The sequence below is a fragment of the Heliangelus exortis genome, chromosome 5 (genome assembly GCF_036169615.1).
Source record: "Heliangelus exortis chromosome 5, bHelExo1.hap1, whole genome shotgun sequence".
NCBI classification, from domain to species: Eukaryota; Metazoa; Chordata; class Aves; order Apodiformes; family Trochilidae; genus Heliangelus; species Heliangelus exortis.
In genome coordinates this window covers 6,497,453-6,515,563 of record NC_092426.1, presented here as the reverse complement: position 1 = coordinate 6,515,563, position 18,111 = coordinate 6,497,453, and the positions used below count along the sequence as shown (strand labels likewise).

At 41.2% G+C, this 18,111-nt stretch overlaps 1 protein-coding gene across 1 annotated transcript in view; it reads left to right on the top strand.

The window, feature by feature from the left end:
* The window catches only part of KCNH5 (potassium voltage-gated channel subfamily H member 5), a 155,868-nt gene that overhangs the window by 26,968 nt on the left and 110,789 nt on the right, over positions 1-18,111 (top strand). Inside the window, exons 5-6 of the mRNA XM_071745317.1 lie at positions 10,742-10,857; positions 14,817-15,209. Coding sequence (XP_071601418.1) covers positions 10,742-10,857; positions 14,817-15,209 — 509 coding nt within the window. The remainder of the gene's footprint in view (positions 1-10,741; positions 10,858-14,816; positions 15,210-18,111) is intronic.

The window sequence follows — 18,111 nt, the reverse complement described above, 5'->3', positions numbered from 1 at the left end:
AGGCTCAAAACCATGCTTGTTTACAGACTCAATACAAAAAATATAGTTGACATAATGGGGACTTGCCCTGTGTGAGCCAGGGGAATTGGAGAGGTCTGGGGCACTGTGGCAGATGGTGAATCTCTGCTCACCTTTGTGCTCACCGTGTGCTCTGTGGTGCTGCTGTCAGAGAAGAGAAGGGGGCTCTGCCTGCAGGAGGGACTAAAAGGAATAAAAAAATTTCCTGGGTCACCCAGGAGACTGTGAATTAGTTGCAGTCCAGAAAGCTGTTGAAAGTTACTGGACTGAGAGCAAGACTGGAGAAAGGGATTATTTAAAATCTCCCTTCCTCTAATAAAATACGGTGGCAGAGATCAAAATTTGTATTTTCACCAGCAGTGACACTAAAGATTTGTCTGACTTTCCTTCTTGTTACCCGTGCTGATATCTATTTTCTCTGAGCTATGTGCAGGAAGCATACAATGGATAGCAACCTAACAGTGACCAAAATGTATCCTTGTAAATGGAAAATTACTCCCAAATTTGTCTAACCATGCAAAATTATACAAAAAACCCCAGCAAACCCAGCATGTCAAGTAGAAGCAGTGAAGATTATAACAAAAGGAAACAGCAGCTACCATGTGCTCACTCCTGGGTGAGGATGCCACCAGCAGCTGTATGGTGAGAAGCGTAGGATGAACACCACACCAGTGACTTGATTTAGGGTTGTCCCCAGGTCCTGAGTTGGTGTCTGGATGAGCTGTGAGGGTGGTGGTGTGGCTGAAGGTTTGGAATTAGTGATAGGGCAGGAGGTGCTGTGGGAGATGATGGCCACACTTGGTGATCACTGGGATGATGCCTGATTTTCCAGTGAAGGAGCTGTGTTATGTTTTGTCTGGTCTCTTTTTCTTTCCCTCTGTTCCTCTTTAGTAATACCAACATTTATCTCATCTGGATTCAGCACCAAGCAGTAGGTCTTGCCTGTGGTGGTGGAGGGCCAGATCCCCAGGTGTCCTGGCTGAGTGCCTTACACAGCAGAGGTGGAAGGCCATTACAAGCATATGAAAGATAGTATTATGTATTTTCTTCCAGAGAATAAAACCCAAAGAATCTTCTTTCTTATGTTTGTACCATTGTAGGGTCACAGTTGGATGCTTTTTTCAGCTTGCTGTGCTTTTATTCTGTCTTTACCCAGTGGCCTTTTAAAAACATTTGAAGATGTTCAATTCCTCCAAAGACACACAGTGGTAATAATCTTATGTTTATGTCTCAGAAAAAAATGATGCCATTTTTCTGGGCCCTAACTGTTAGAAGGGTAAATGGGGCCACTTAAAATGTTAACAGCATTTGAAGCCAGGAGTTCTGTAGATTATATTGAACTGAAAGTTTAAGGATAGGACAAAAGACCAGAATTTTTTGGCTCATAGTGGAGTTTCACCTAGTTTGAAATGGCTTTATTCCCTTTGTTATCATCAGTGAAGAAAAAGTGTAGCCTCTAGGTAAACTTGGAAGTTTTTTCAGCAAGAGTTCTCACTGGTTCTCTTGAATATTTTGAGCATAGGATCAGGTTTGTCATCTGCTAGAGGTTATTGGGAAGTTCTGGTGAATATTGATGGGATGCAGAAATAGGATGCAAAGCTGTGTTAACAAGGCCCCTGCAACTCAGGACTGTGTGCTGTTAACAGATGGGATCAGGAGGTGGCACAGCAGTATCCTGTTTGTTTTTTGGTTTTGTTTTTCATTTGATAGAGCCAGACTTTGATAATCAAGACTGTCTGGGACAATGCTGTAATGCTTGCAGGGGTATAACTCTTTATGGTTATATAACTATATAATGATACAACTCTATCTCAGAGTGTGACAGGGCTATAAAAAGCACAGTAGTTGCAGAAATACACACTTACAGTGGCTAATCCTTACTAAGCTAATATTTCTGATCCTTTTTTATCTTTAATAAGTTCAAGTTATTAAGCATATGTAACTAGTTGCATGTGGGAACTTTTTTCCTGGGGGGGGGGATATCAATCCTGGTGATAATAGATGAAGTGGGTGGAGGGATTAGAGCATGGAAATGAGGTTTCTACCTTTAGCTGAAGCACAGTACCCCATTGAATGCATCACCTTGACAGTAATCCATAACAGTAATTTAATAGGTCACACTCTGGATATCCTTCCCAGCCCCCTATTCCAGGCCTGTGATAATAAGGGTATTGGTGCTATAGGCACCCCTTTTCATGGGCTGTTTCCTACTGCTCTGGTCTTCAGAGATTCACCCCTGAGTTCCTTTATGAACCAAGGAGATCACATCCATCTCTCCATTCTCCCCAGGGCAGCATCCAGGCACACCTGGGCCTTGAGAAAGGAATTTGGGGAGCATGACAGGAAAAGTGGTCATTTGCCAGGGCACTAGATGGGCTTCCATTGTGCAGAGCAGACAATTCAGAGGAATGATGTTAAGATACAGTCTCTTGGTGTTTGAAACAATCTCTTTTGGATGGGTACAGCTTGTTAGTAACCAGGAAGATCTTCCAAGGTCACTTTGCTCTTGTTCCTGCAGGACAAGCATTACCATTAGTGTCTTCAGTGACATGCTGGCACTTTTAGCAGATATGGCAAAGGCTGAAAACCCATAAAGAGGTAGTTTTTTCCTCAATCTGAGGCCTTATTTTTGTAGCCCCCTCCCCCTCTCTTGCTTTGCTGCTGTCCTAGACCCACTGTGATGCAGAGAGAATTTCCGTATCTTACTTTTCTTCACAGAAATCAAGTACTTTCCTGAATCTAATTTTGCCTTTTGAGGCCTTTGCTCCATCAGCAGCTCACAAGGCACATTGACTGTAAATTTTTAGAAGTTTAACATGTAAATGAAAAAGAAATCCCACTGAAATCAAGTCTAGCCCTGTGAGAGATTGAGTTATACTGGAAGTTGATCTTTAAGACAGGAACTGTTTGTAGATGGATACACGTTCTATTCAGAAAACTGAACACTCATAAGCCATAAAATAATAATAAATGAAGTCAAGTTAGAGAGCCTACAAATCTAATCTCTATATCACAGGCCATTACATTGTGTTTATTTTTTCCTCTGCTGAACCCATGAACTTGTGTGCAACTAAACCATCCCCTCCTGATAAAGATCCAATGTTAATTTAGAAGCCTGAAGAGTATCCACCACATTCTTTCATATTTCTTGTGCTTTTTCAGTGCACTTTTGACTTTAAAAAAGTGTCATAATAAAATTGACCTGGCTTCAACTTCTTGCAGTTGCATTTCCTTACTCATTTTGTTCCCACTGTACTAAAAAAGTCCTATTAAAGCACTTATAAATATAATCAAGTCATCATTACAACTTCTTCTGATAAAGTAAAGGAGTTGAGCCCCTTAAAGCGCTGTTGACCCTGAAGTTGGAGCCCTGGTGATGGCAGATACACAGATATTTTAGCTGCACTTTAATCCAGCTCATTGGCAGCAGTTGAGAAGAACCTGTGGTGACACAAATTTCAGCCTCTCAGGTCCCCAGTCAGTTTTTGTGGCCCTTGTTGTATCCCTCCAAGCCTAGTTCTTACTGTTGTCTATCCAAGGAGAAGGTGACTTTTTGCCAAAGCAAACCATGTGTTGACTTGCTCATCTACCTAAGACCTCTGGATCCTTTTCAGAAGTGTTCTTTGCTGGGGATGTTTCCCCCTTCCCGTGCTGGAGGTACAGGTTGCATTGCTTTTGCCCAGATACCTAATTTCCATTTAAAACATGTTTTAATGGCACATGACCAACTAATTGAGCACATCACCCTGTGTGACTGCCCTTACTACTGTTTAACATTCCTCTAATCTTCCTCTCATCTGGACATTTTATCAGCCATTTTGTAATGACTTTCAAATCACATTTAAAAGCACTTTATAAAAGGGGCCCTGTCCACTGGGGTCCAGAAGGCTCTCAAGAGTAATTTTTTACTGCTTTCCATCATTTCCTACTTGACATCTGGCAGGTAGCAAGTTCTTTATCCATACAACCTGTAAATTACTGAACTGTGTGGTCTCAGTATTTTATCAGTGGTGTCATCCAATGTCAATTCAATAAAGATGACCACACAAGCAGATGTATCTCTTGAGTGATTCAAATGCAGCACCAGGATGAGATGCTGTTACATGATGAGCACTGTGGCCTTGTGATTGTAGAGCTGTTGGAAGTTCTTTGTCTTAAGGAGCAGAGCAGGGATAACCACTGAGGTTGTCCTCAAGTCAATGGTGCACATTATCATAGAATCATAGAATTGGCTGGGTTGGAAGGGACCTCAGAGATCATCAAGTCCAACCCTTGGTCTACTACCACTGCAGTTCCCAGCCCATGGCACTGAGTGCCACATCCAGTCTCTTTTTAAATATCTCCAGGGATGGAGAATCCACCACTTCCCTGGGCAGCCCATTCCAATGCTTGATCACCCTCTTGGTAAAGAAATTCTTTCTAATGTCCAACCTGAACCTCCCCCGGCACAACTTAAGACCGTGTCCTCTTGTCTTGCTGAGAGTTGCTTGGGAAAAGAGACCAACCCCCCCCTGGCTCCAACCTCCTTTCAGGGAGTTGTAGAGAGAGATGAGGTCTCCCCTGAGCCTCCTCTTCTCCAAGCTGAACAGCCCCAGCTCCCTCAGCCTCTCCTCATAGGATCTGTGCTCGAGTCCCTTCACCAGCCCAGTTGCCTCCTTTGGACTTGCTCCAGCACCTCAATCTCCTTCCTAAACTGAGGGGCCCAGAACTGGACACAGGACTCAAGCTGTGGCCTCCCTGGTGCCGAGTACAGGGGCAGAATCCCTTCCCTGGACCTGCTGGCCACGCTGTTCCTGATACAGGCCAGGTTGCCATTGGCCTTCTTGGCTACCTGAGCACACTGTTGGCTCATGTTCAGCTTCCTGTCAATCCAAACTCCAAGGTCCCTCTCTGTCTGGCTGCTCTCCACATTGCTGCCCAGAGCAGCCCCAGCAAGGGAGCACTGGAATGGGGAGCTGCCCTGGCTCATGTCTCTGCAGCATATATCATGTATATGCTGTGGCTCTGGCTGACTGTTGTGTTTGGCTTGTAGCTTGTTCTGTCAAGATATTTGGCAGTCTTTCTGAACCAAATTTATACTCATCAAATAATTAAATTAACATTGTGGAGCATTTTACATCATTCTGTATTGACAGCCATTTGTTATATTAATTTCCTTTTCATTTTTATTAAACATATTGAAAGTCAGGTGGGCTTTTCTCTCATTTTGCCTGATCCAGCTGACAGCCTGTAGTTACTTAGGTCAGCCTGTTCACCCTTTCTGCATATGGGTGTTCTTTAAAAATTTCATAGCTATTGTAATAAATCCAGCCAGAGAAGAATATTTCCGAAATGTCTGTAGCTTTCCATGTCCCTTTCTGGAAGTTGTTAAAAGAAACATACTTATGGGAAATAAGTCCTTGGTAGCCTTGTGTGTTGCATGAAGTTTAGCTTCAGTTGAATAAACATGAAATTTAAGAAGTTGTGTACTGTAGATTTGCAGCCATGTCAGAATTAAATTTAAAAATACATTGTGTACCAAATGTCGTCTGGTGGTGTATAAATCTTAGCACTTTTCATCAGTAGATCTCAAAATGGCTTGCAAAGTAGGTCATTAGCATTATCTTCATTTTAAGGAGAAGAAACTGAAGCTCAGAGAGGTAAAGTGATATGCCCAAGTTCCCTGTTGGTGACAGTGGGTGGATGGTAACTAGGATGGTAACATAACACTGCACAGGAACAGAGGTGAGATGTAGTGATTATCCCAAGAGTGCAATGCATTATCAGACAGTGGAATGCACAGAATTTCAAAATGGGAAATTTATCCTAATATTTTAAATTACTTTCGAATAGGCTCTGCAGTTCTTCACTCAGTAAACAGTTTTACTGCATCATGGGAGTGCTTGAGGTTTCTTTGACTATTATTCTATTTATTCACAAATCCCATTTATCCTTCTCTCCCTAGCAAAGCAAAACCAGGATGATTAAGTTTTTTGAAGAGACAGTGAGCTCTTTCAGCCAGACTTTACCTGTCATAAAGAGTAAACAGCCAGCCAGTGCAATGATTTTTCTGTCTGAACATCTAGAAATAGCTGAGATTTGTAGATACTAACTATTGATGGAAAAGGATGATCCATGTTATCAATTGAATTCCAAACTGCCTATTTCTGAGCAGTGCTAGCTCTTCGCTTTTGTGAGTAAGTCATAGAGTAAATATTATTTACACATTCTGTATGTTAACTGCTTCATACTCCACAGCGAGCGTAGGACAATAACTTTTCCATGGTCTGGAGCTGTTATTTATACTCCTGCAGGGTGGAATCAACATGACCATTGCTGTAATTACACTTTGCCATTGTTTTTTACATATAATACCACTCTTAACTCAAGTGTTTTCACTGCAGTCTAAGATATTGGATAGTTCCCTCTTGCAGTGATTTAAAAGCCTTCATTACTTCTGATCCTTCTAAGGCCAGACAAACCATGACAAAAAGGTTAATTGCAACCAAGCAGAGCTACACTAATGTTTTACCAGGGGGAACTAGTCTTGTCTAGATTTTTCAGAGCAGTTTCTGTTTTTCAGAACATTAACATCTTGTCTTGAGATTTTTTAACTCTTTGTGAACTTTGATGTATGAATTTCTCTTTACAATTACATCATATATTTTTTCAACTAGAGTTTTTAATATTTTTTTCAGTGTGGGTGCTATCTGGGTGACTAAGTCTGTATTAAAAACCTGTATTAAAACATGGAGCTTTCTTCTTCCTCCTCCATGTGTTTTAGTCACATTTGAGTTTGGTGCTGCAAGTTCAGGATATTGTTTTTCAAGTGATGCTGTGGAAGAAAGAGACACAATCCAGCTGACCTGAAGAGAGCATCCAAAGTGTTACTTTTTCTCATGAGTAGTTTTTCTCTTTCCCTCTTGGACTTGCTATTTGTGCTGCTCCTTTAATCCTTCCAGACTGAAAATATCCGTGAGGACAGGCGGTCACTAATACATGGGATAAAATTATAATTCTTTCCAAGTGTCTGTCTGTAGAGAAAAAGAAAAGTGGGAATAGTTTGAAGAAACATTGGCAGCAGTAGCCAGCTATGCACATTTTTTGTGGTCTGGTTTTTTTTTTTTTTTTGTGGTTTTAAATATAATTTTGAACCTATCTAGTCTGCAACAAGGTCAAGAAACAGAGAAATGTACCATACACAGATTACTTCAGACATGAGGCAGTCTGTATACATTTTCACCTTCCCACTCATACCCCAGCATCTTGCAGTTGCTGTGTTTTTAATTCTCTTGGGTTGTAAATAGGGAACAAAAGAAGTTGGTACTTCTTCACACTCCTGCAGACTGTAGAAGGTAGAATAAGGCCGGACTTTGTGCTGACTTAGAAAGAAGTCGTGCTGCTGTCTTCTGTATTTCCAACATTCAGAATCATTGGCTTCACAAGACTGAAAGAAAAGTGAGAATGTGGAGCCCCTAAATGAAGCTGGGAGGGTTTTTATGAAAGGTCTTGCAAAGCTTTGGTCTTGCTGGAGAAAGGACATGATAAAATGGTTTGCCCTATGAAAAGGAAGAGGTCAGACAAGATGACCAGCATGGTAACCCTGAATGTTAAAGTGTGTGGCTTCTTTCTTTCACATGACATTGACAGTCTTACCAAGGTGGAAAGGAAGTATTTGATAAAGTCATAGTTGTTCCTTTCTTTTTATTTTTACAGCAAAATGATTGTTGTTGTTTGGTCCATGTCTTACTCTGGTAGATCCTTGTGGTACATCTTCCCCAGCTTCCTCAGGCTTTCTATATTTTTGATTAATGCAGAACAGGAGGTTTGTTTACCTAAGATGATGACAAGGGATTTCTTACCAGTTTTGCTTTTATAAGAGAGGCATTTTTAACCACATATTTTTGTGAGTGGGATCTCAGACTGTGAAGCACTATGGCAAAGGATTGCTAGAGAGCACACATTGCCAGCCCCTCACTCTTCTCCAAATGTTCATCCAGCCACTGTAGAGGAGACTCCACAACTGCTCTGGGCAATCTGTAGCAGTGCTTGGTCACCATCACAGTAAAAAGATGCTTCCTGATGTTTAGAGAGGAAACCTATCTTTGATTTTGTGCTCCTATGTTTCATTTTGTTGCATCTGGTCCTGTCAATGGAAAGAGCCTGGCTCAGTCCTGTTCACATCCTCCCTTCACGTATTTATATACATTAATAAGATCCACTGCCTCCAAGTCTTCTCTTCTCCAGGTTGAACACTTGCAGCTCTGTCAGCCTTTCCTCACAGGAGAGATGGTCCTGTCCTTAATAACCTTAGTGACCCATTGTTGGACTCTTAAGTATGTCCCTATCTCTCTTGTCTAGGGAGCCAGAACTGCTCTCACCAGTACTGGTAGATGGAAAGGACCTTCCTTGACCATCTGGCAGCACTGTGTAGTGCAGCCCAGGGTACCATTTGCATTCTTTGCAGAACAGTCATGTTGCTGGCTCATGTTCAGACCGGTCCACCAGGAGCCCCAGGTCATTTTCTGCCAAGCTGCTTTCCATCTGGGAGGCCCAAAGCAAAAACTTGGTGCATGGGCTTGTTCCTCCCCAGGCACAGGACTTTGAACTTCATGACATTCCTGTTGGAATTGTGGATTAGCTGGCAAAGCTGAGATGTCACAAATAAGGACGTTTGGGACTGAATCCAAGTTTGTCTGTGGGGGTTTTGGCTTTGCTGACTTCCTTTCCATCACTCATGTAGCAGCTCTGTGGGGCAGGGTGACAAACTAATGCTTGAGGATTGGCCTGAATCCATCCCCATGGACACAGGGAAGTGTCTTTCCAGGGGAAGAGAACATTGAGTGTATGTGTGTGAAGGTTCTTGCCTTCATGACAACCTTCCCAGAGAAGAGCTGCACTTTTTCTTGCAGTGTGGTTGCAGCACACCAAAAGCAATCATCTGGATGCCCCATCACCTCCAGCAATTATGAGAAAAGTCAAGGCAGAGCTGTCACCATGCTGTTGCCAGGCTCCCTTGCTCTTTGAAGTCGCTGGCTGAGAAAGATAAAGAACAGCTCAGACTTTTGTATTAATGCTGTCTCCCTGCCACAGTTTTATAGACAATTAAGGAAAAGAAAACCACAAGAATTTTTTTTTCTTGAAATTAATAGTTCATACTCAAATGACTAAAGTCTCTTTTGACCTTGTTTAATACAGAAAGTACATGTTCCTAATTGAATATCTCTGTAAGTTTGAGAAGGATGAAGCATAACCAAAGTTCACATATAAGTTTAGACTTGAAAAGTTTATAAAATTATTCTATTTTTTACCTTTTTTACAGTGCATTTTAATGTGTATATTTGATGTCATATATAAATAGCCAGACAAATGTTTTGTGCAGGGCTCGTGGTGCATTATGATATTTAGGTCTGTTCTGGTGGCTCAATGATAAGCAATATATTGAGATTTGTGTGAATGTGATATGTATGTGGTAAACCACAAAGCAGAAATGTAAATTATTTTTTTCTTGAAGTTTTATTGTCTTATCTGTTCTCTGCTCTTCATTTTATCTACCCTGGAGCTTTCCTTAACTTTCCAAGTCCCTGACTCCTATAGGCAACAGCCATTTAAAAATAAATGAAGCCAGCATAGAAATGTTGTCTCCTTTCTCAGATGTGACATTTTCACTTACTCAGCATTCAAGTTAAATAAAAGTAAAGCCTTCTGAATCTGTTTCCTGTTAATAACTTGTTTGATATTTTAAACAACGAGGTAGTAAAATATCAGGCTATAACTGGCTAAACTAAGCATCACCTTCAGTGCTCCTGAAGAGGCATTTCCTTCCTGCAGATATTAGAATTTCAGATTTTCCTGCTTAACACCATGGTGCTAAAGTGGTTAAACCCCTGGTGTTTTCTTTGCTACCACTCATCTACCTCATGCATTGATGCATCTGTGCCAGATGTCACGTTTGGGCATTTTTCCAGCATGAACGACACATTCCATGGTTGGTGCTGCTGTCAGTAACAAATTGATTCCTCTTTCCTGAACACTGCAGAAAAAATTCTCCAGGCGTGGCCCAGCGTGTGGGTCTCAAGCTAGCTTTAAGGCAGCTATTTATCATTAGTTTTACAGCTAAATGTATTTTTTAATGCCATTTAAAATCTAGTATTTAATCAGTGTTTAAAATCTTAATGATTTATTATTATTGTTGTTCTTATTATTATTATTTTTTAGTCTAAAGCATTGCCATTGATGCTTTCATTGTTTTTTCTTAAAAAACATCTTAGTTTTTTCCCTGAAGTCTTGTTGGGGCAAGAAACAGTAAAGATTTTGGGACTTCTTGAGTGCCCCTTATTCAACAGGAGCCTTTCTGGGGAGGATTTTACTTCATCAGGATTTGCAGACTTGGGAAGTCTTTGCGTTAAGTTTCATGGTTGAGAATTAGATGTCAGAAGCAGAGTGACTTCTCAGAAGGCTGAGAGCACAATGTGATCCCTCTAACACAAAGTCTACAAAAGGCAGAAGAAAGAACAAGCCAGAGCATTTTGATTTTACTCACATTTACTCATGCTTGCCTCGAAGCAGAGGGATTGCTCCTCTTTTTCGCAAGGTCACTAAGCCTGGAGCCTGAAGGTATTCTGTTCCTTGGATTCAGAGAAACTCTTCAAGCCTGAGACTTAATATCAGGGTACACGAAGGAGATTTACTAGCCGTGGGTGAGGTTTGAGTACTTCTGACACCATTTCATTCTTTCCTGCAGGCTGGACCAAGTTTGCTCGGTTGACACGGGCCCTGACGAACAGCCGGAGCGTCCTGCAGCAGCTCACGCCCATGAACAAAGCTGAGGTGGTGCACAAACACTCCCGCCTGGCTGAAGTAAGTGGGACACAACCCAGCTTGCTCCCTTTGGCAGGCAGGGAGAGCTGAGGGGGAGGAGGAATAAAGAAAAAACCCCAAACCTATCCCAATTATTTAATTATATATATTTCGAAGAAAATGTTTTTCCCGACTCTGATTTTATGCAGCCTCCCCTCCGCTCATCCTAAAGCAGCGCTATGTGCCAAGCCCACCTTTCTGGGACAGGCCATGAAACCTTTCTTTCAGTCATGAAAACAGTCTCTGTAGGTCACTTTCCCATACGTGGCCCTATTTGTGCACATGCAGTTCTCAGTGTGCTGGTTGTCACTTAAATTGGGGTACGGGGCACAGTGTGCTCCTCTCCGTGCTGTCAAGAACTTGGTGGTCTTGAGTCCTGTGGACGGACATTTACACTCCTGGGGAAATTTGAGACACTTCTTTGGAAGTATTACTGTCTGGGTCCCTGGGGTTGTATGGGCACACTGGCTACATATAAACCTTAATCTGGACTTTCTTGCAAAATCATTCCTGCAGTATTTTGCTCATCATTCTTTTCTTCAGAACTGATGAAATGAACTCTTTGGCAGGTTGCAAACATCTCCTTAACAGTGCAGATGATGCAACAAGTGAATGCCTTCAGGTTAACTGATGAAACAGAGGTACTGCTTTCATCTTCATGTCCATTGGTAATGAAAAGTATATGGGGCAAAAACATAGAGTCAGAATGTTAGGGCTACTTAAAATTACAGCCCTAGCCACCACATGCCAGGGAGCTTGTCCTGGGTTTGATGCTAAGAACTGGTAGCAGGTTTAGTTGTTACCCATTTTTCTTCCCTTTCTGCTTTTAGTGGAACTTAAATCAAAATCAGAATGTAAACCTACAGTTTTCAGGTGTTAGGAATATGATGTTTTCCCAGAAATTATCCTATGCTGATAGCCTAGGTGTCTGCTGAGTTACTCTCATGTCTTGCTTTTTCTGGTCCATCACAATTCAGTACTCTGAAAATGCAGTTATAGAAAGGAAGACTGGAGAAGATATGGTAATAATATTCAAATAAGTTGAAGCTTTTGCATAGAATGAGGGAGGAAATCGTTCACCCCGTCTACTATAGCTAGAAAAAGTAATAGATTTAAGTCACAGCAAGGAAGATTCAGATGAGCTCAGGTAAGGGAGAAGGCTGTACCCAGCAACAGGCTTTCTGGACAGTGTGCAATTTCTTCTCTCACAAGTTGTTTAGGGCTGCAAAAAGCTTTTTAAGTAAAGTGCTGTCAGGAAGGCAGACTGAGCAGAGGCTGTCAGTGTACCGGCCCCATTTTCCTTACTTCCAGGTTGAGGAGGAGCATTATCATCACAGCTCATCCCTTGCAGAACGTTCTGTCAGCCTTTACCAAGCTTAACTGTAATCAGCCATTTTCATTTGTTGTATATAAGAATAAATCAGAGAGGCTGTGATGAATGCAGCTGACTAACAAGATACTGTGTATTCTTTGGTGGTTTAAAATTAAAAATTCATGCGGCATGAAAGAAATAATCATTATAGTTCAACGGTCTCCACAGCCACTTGCCACCTACTCACCATGTTGAACTCAGCATGATATGATGTTAAGAATAATAATTATACTTTTCTAGTATCATGGGAGCTCCTGAGCACTCCACCACTGGAGGCACAGGGAACTATCAAGCATATGTTCATCGCATTTGGCTTCAGCACTAAGCAGCTGATTATTCCAGCTAGAGTGAGGCTGTTTCCAGCTCCTGCCCGAGTGAACAGGGAACAAACAGGCCTGGAGAAACCAAGAAAAGAGGTCCCACTCCTGATATTTCGTAACAGTTCAAATGTTGAGCATAGATGAGTCCAAAGAGATAACTGGAGATAAGACCAGATTAGGAGTCAAAGCCAAACTGGTGTATTAAATGCAGGGGCCAGTTTTGGCTTTGAAAGAAGTTTCATGGATTTGCACAAAGGCTGCTGTGAAAGGAAAAAAAAATAAATAAAGACAAGACTGTACTGATCATTGCTTCTATTCCAGGGTATGATGCCTGGCACCAGTGGTGCCACAGTGGCCATCTGAATCTTACCCACTGGGTGATTATGGAAGTGCTGTTAGTGAGTCTTGTCCTGGTCATGAGGAAGGGACACCTGCAGGTTGATATGTTGATATTTTTATGGGTCTCACGAGGGGTTTGGCATCTAGGAGAACCTCTGATAAGTGCTGTTGGTTCTGGCTGGCTTGATGTTGCTCTTCAGCTGGAGCTCAACACATGGCTTTGGGTTACCCCAAAGTTGGTATTATATGAGGCTGTTTGCAGAGGGGGCAGCCATGGTCTGCTGGAGGTCTCTGCTGTACTTCCACTGCCACCTTTGTATTTGACCTTGTGGTTTTCTGGCCATAGGATAAATTTATTGAACTCAGATGATTCTGTAGAAAACAACTAACTAACTTGTGTAATAGCAAGTTGCTTTTCCATCATCTCGGCTTAACTAAATTTCCTTACAGGTGGTGATTGCTACACCTGGCCTTAGGGAGGGTGGGAACAGGTAGACACAAGCAGGTTTGTGTCCTGTCAGGTTACAGCTTGACATTGGGCCAGGTGAGACATGCTGGCAAACCACAGCACAGAGTGAGAGCAACTGCTGCTGCTGTCCCTTGGCGATTTCTGACAGATTTTCAGTGGAGCCAGACTTCTACTGTTTGATCTCAGGAATATCTTAAAAATAGGAATGCGAAAAAAATCATAGAGAATCTGTATTTGTGGTACTTGAGTTCATATTCCTAATTGTTGTGCTGTTTATCCAGAGCCATTTACTCTCTGCTTCAACAAAGCATCCTACATTTGCTCATTTTTAAACATATAGGGCTGCTATTTGCAATCCAACTGCCCCTGCAATACAGTGCCTCAGCTCCAATATGGGACAGGTGCAGGCATGAAATGAGCTTTAAGGATGCTGGAATTATTTATTTTATCCCATACAGACCTGAGATCCTCAAATGTAAGGGATGTTACTAGATCCAAAATAGACATGAATGTTGCAGTTGTCAGCACAATATATTGCCACGTTGTGTGTTCCTTTGTGCTTTTGTTTCTTGTGTTGGACTGAGATAAGAGGTAATCAGATTAGCCAGGGGGAATGTCTTAAGTGAATTTGGCTTGGTCCCTTTGCAACATTTCCAGTTCTACATTTTAGGAAAGTGTGAGTGCAGGAGATGATAGTCATGTACAAAAAAATAGAAATAAAAGAGTGATACTGAGCTTGTAAGGGCAACAGGTCTTTGAAGGAAGTGGGAAGGAAGTGTGATACTGCCAGGGGGTCAGGGCAGAAAGTGTGCATATTATGCTTCATTTTAGAAGAAGATCATCTAGCAAGGCTGGTTTACTATTGATAAGGTATTGCTCTGGCTAAACAGTAGTTTAAAGAAGAGGCCAGGAAAGAAGGGTGTCATGGTTTAACACTGGCCCGGCAATTAAACCGAGTAACAGACGCTCTCTATTAATCTCTCTCTCCTCCCTGTTAATTTCAGCAAGTGCACTTACAAGAGACTTAGCTAAAAGCAAAAGTACAAGACAGAAAATCACCTTTATCCTGGCCCAAACCAAAGTGTTAGTCTTATAACACTTCTAAACACATATGAATGATGATGTTCTTAACTGCAGAATGTAAGCCAACATGGCAGTACCCACAGCCTCTTTATGGAGCTTCTTTGCCCTTGCTACTGGCATGGTTTCCCCTCAGTCCGTTTGCAAAGACCTCCCTTTTAGCAGGAATATCCTTAGATTCTATGTTGCTCCCATTCATTGAGTGATAGCTGCCTCCACACATTCTTAAGAGATCAAAAAATTTAGAAAATGCAGCTTGGCTTGCAATGTCCAGTGAATACTGCCCCATCTTTGTGCAGCTCCTCACAGAAATCCATATGACCCCTCATGAGATCATCTCAATTGAAGCCAGTAACATTTGCTCTTCTGTTTTGTGCAGGTTCTCCAGCTGGGATCTGATATTCTTCCTCAGTACAAGCAAGAAGCTCCAAAGACTCCACCACACATTATACTACATTATTGTGCTTTTAAGACCACTTGGGACTGGGTCATCTTAATTCTAACCTTCTACACAGCTATTATGGTTCCATATAATGTCTCCTTCAAGACAAAACAGAACAATATTGCCTGGCTTGTCCTGGACAGTGTTGTGGACGTTATTTTTCTGGTTGACATTGTTTTGAACTTTCACACCACCTTTGTTGGCCCTGGTGGAGAGGTTATATCTGATCCAAAACTCATCAGGATGAACTACCTGAAAACATGGTTTGTGATTGATCTCCTGTCCTGTTTACCATATGATATCATCAATGCCTTTGAGAATGTGGATGAGGTAAGTCATAGCAGTCTGTCTCAGAAGGATTGTTTTAATTAAGAATTAATTTAGGAGCATGCTCCTAGGTACCAAAAGGGGCAACTGAAGCTCTGTGCAGATATGCAGGGGTGGCCTTAAGCTGCTGGGCTTTACATGGAATTTCCTTGTGGAAGAAGCTGTGTTTTACAAATTCAGTTCTGTGTGTGGAAGTGTGAACAATAGATTTGAGCTTTAGCATCAGTTGCTCTTCATCATTACAGCACAACTACATCCCAAAGGGCTGATCTGGCTGGGAGGCCCCCCTGCCACAGCCTTCCTTTTTGGCTTAGACCCAGTGATTCAAGCAATTCCCATCCGTTTCTGGGCTTTACCAAAATAATCAAAACTCCATGTCTGTTCTGCCTGAAGCTGGTGGCAAATTTGCCACTGACTTATACCAAAGTAGAGAATGAGCATTTTTAAAATCCTGCCCTAAGATTATTATTTGAAGTGTGCTGCAATTTTCTTTTGTTTCATGTTTTTTAAAAATATCTGATTGAGAGGGAGGTTTGTATCCAGATTTCTAAACAGTTCTTGAGCTACTGCTGGAACTTTAGAAACTGTTTAAGGAGAGAAAGCATAAATATCTTAACTGGATGTTGAATTAAGGCTTTTTAACTGCTAAATGTAGTAACATTTAAGAAACGAAGCTTGCAGCCTAAGATAATACAGCAACCAAGCAATAACTATCACAAATATTGCGTGCACAAGTCGGTATAGAGAAAATTCATTATTAAAATGCAACTATAATGGCATTGGGTTTTGTTTTAGTTTTTTTCTGGAGCCTTTTATCATTAGGGCTGTAAACAGATGAAAAAGCTTCTGATCATTTTTTAGCATTTCATCACTTTTTTCTTAGAACACCACTAAATGTTTTTTTGGTTTGCTTTTCTTTTTCAGTTCTCAAATTCTGCAGTTACATATCCTCACTATGTAAAATCTAGTCAGCCATGGAGAATTTAGTGCAGGTTTTGTAGAGCTCCTTTAAAATTCCATCCCTGTCTCTTTGCTGAGTACCATCTTTTGACATTGTTCCATTTTATTTATAGCAAATATGACAGAAGTGATAATACTTGCAGCTTAAATTCAAGATCGTATGAGGGCTGTCCGTCTGGAAGCAGGTTGAACAGTCAGGCTGTGTATGGAGGTGGTATTATCAAGGTTGTAAATATAATACAGCTTTTTAAGATACCAATTTCAGACTGGGAGGAACCTGATTTTTAAAATAATGCAGCAGCATCTCCAGGTTTTCCTGGTTTAATATGTAAAATAAAGAGAAAATATTTTTGCCTAAGCAGTGCAGATTTAAATGTTGAGTTTAACCTCTCTCTCTAACATACAGATGAGAAATAAATCATCTGCAACATTTGTGACAGCAAAGAGAATGTTTGCCATAGTGCATTATAATTGAAAGTAGCAAACTCTAACAAAAATGTGTAATAGTAAGAAGGTATCATGAGCTCCAGAGATCCTAGAGCTGCTCTCATACCTTCAAAGAAATGAAATACCAACTCCTTTTTAATAAGAGAACCAAACCTAGCATTTATTTCTTATGAGATGGTGTGTTCTGGCCCTAGAGCCTCCAGCAGACTTTGGAGTATATCTGTGTGTCTACTTGATTTCCACCCCCTCAACCCCCTTTTTTTCCTTAGTACCTGAAAAGAATTGATTTTGACCACAAGTATGTAAACAGTCTTTCTTTCTTGGGTGTCTACATTTTCCCTTCTCTCTCTTCCAGGGGAGGGGCTTTTTGGTGATAGATCTTCATTTGTGACATTTAAGTCTTGAGCTGCTTGATGTGTTCTGGGTGATTGTAGATATTGATGCTCTTTATTTTCACTTGACTTTTAACATTTATTTTAACTGGTACTTGTTTCCCGAGGTTTAACTTTTTGGCCCATGAGCAGCAGTGTGCTCTAACACTGCTCGTAAGTAAAGATTAAGTAAATTGATAAGCTTAATTTGTAAGAAGTATTCCGATTGCTTAAAATAAAAGTATTTCTCAGTAGAAGGTGAGTTTTTCCTTCCTATGGCAAGTAGGAGAGAGAATAGTTCTTTTAGCTCTTGATTTTGGTGGGCTTTAGCATTTTATCTTGGCCCTATGTGTGGGATAAGGGCATTTGTCTTCAGAGTTAAAATTGGTGATTCTGTCATTTCAGAAAAAGTTAACAGAAAATCAGAGCTTAGTGGTAAAGACCTTGGGGACAGGTCCTGGTGCTCCTTGAGTTCTTGGTATATTTGGTGCCATAGGATGGACCCAAATTACAGTGAATTATCTTAAAAGCCAGCTGAGTGAAAGATGTCTTTCCAAATTTGTTCTCCTTGTGTGTCCTACCTCCAGCCCCTCCTTTTTCTCACAGAAAGCATCAAATGCACTTTTGTTAGTTAAGGGACTAGGGGAGCAAGGGGCACACCACTGCAGGCAGCTTCTTTTTCTCCCTAAAAGAAGATCTCTCACGCATAAGGAAGGAGACAACCAAGAAAAGTCAGGTTTGTGTCTCTGTTGTAGATGCAGACTCTTACATGTGGTGTTGGTGCTGAAAGGTTCTCTTGCTGAGGCTTCTGAGTTGTTGTATAAGATGCCTGATGCACTTGAGCACTGTTGTGTCAGGTCAGACTTAAGGAGAGAAGTTGAAACATTAAAAAAAGAAGGGTGAAAAAAAGGAAATAGGAGTTTTCTTACCAAGGGTTAGAGTTCTTCAAATTCAGTCAGCATCATTTCCATCATGGACAACATTAGGCCAAGGCTTAGGGTCCTGAGGCAAACGTGTCTGCAAATCAAAGTTATTTTGTTGTTGGGTGGATGCAGAGCCTCAGTAGAAGAATATGATGGAAAAGATTATGAATGCAAAATTGAGAATGGAGAGGGATTAGGATGATT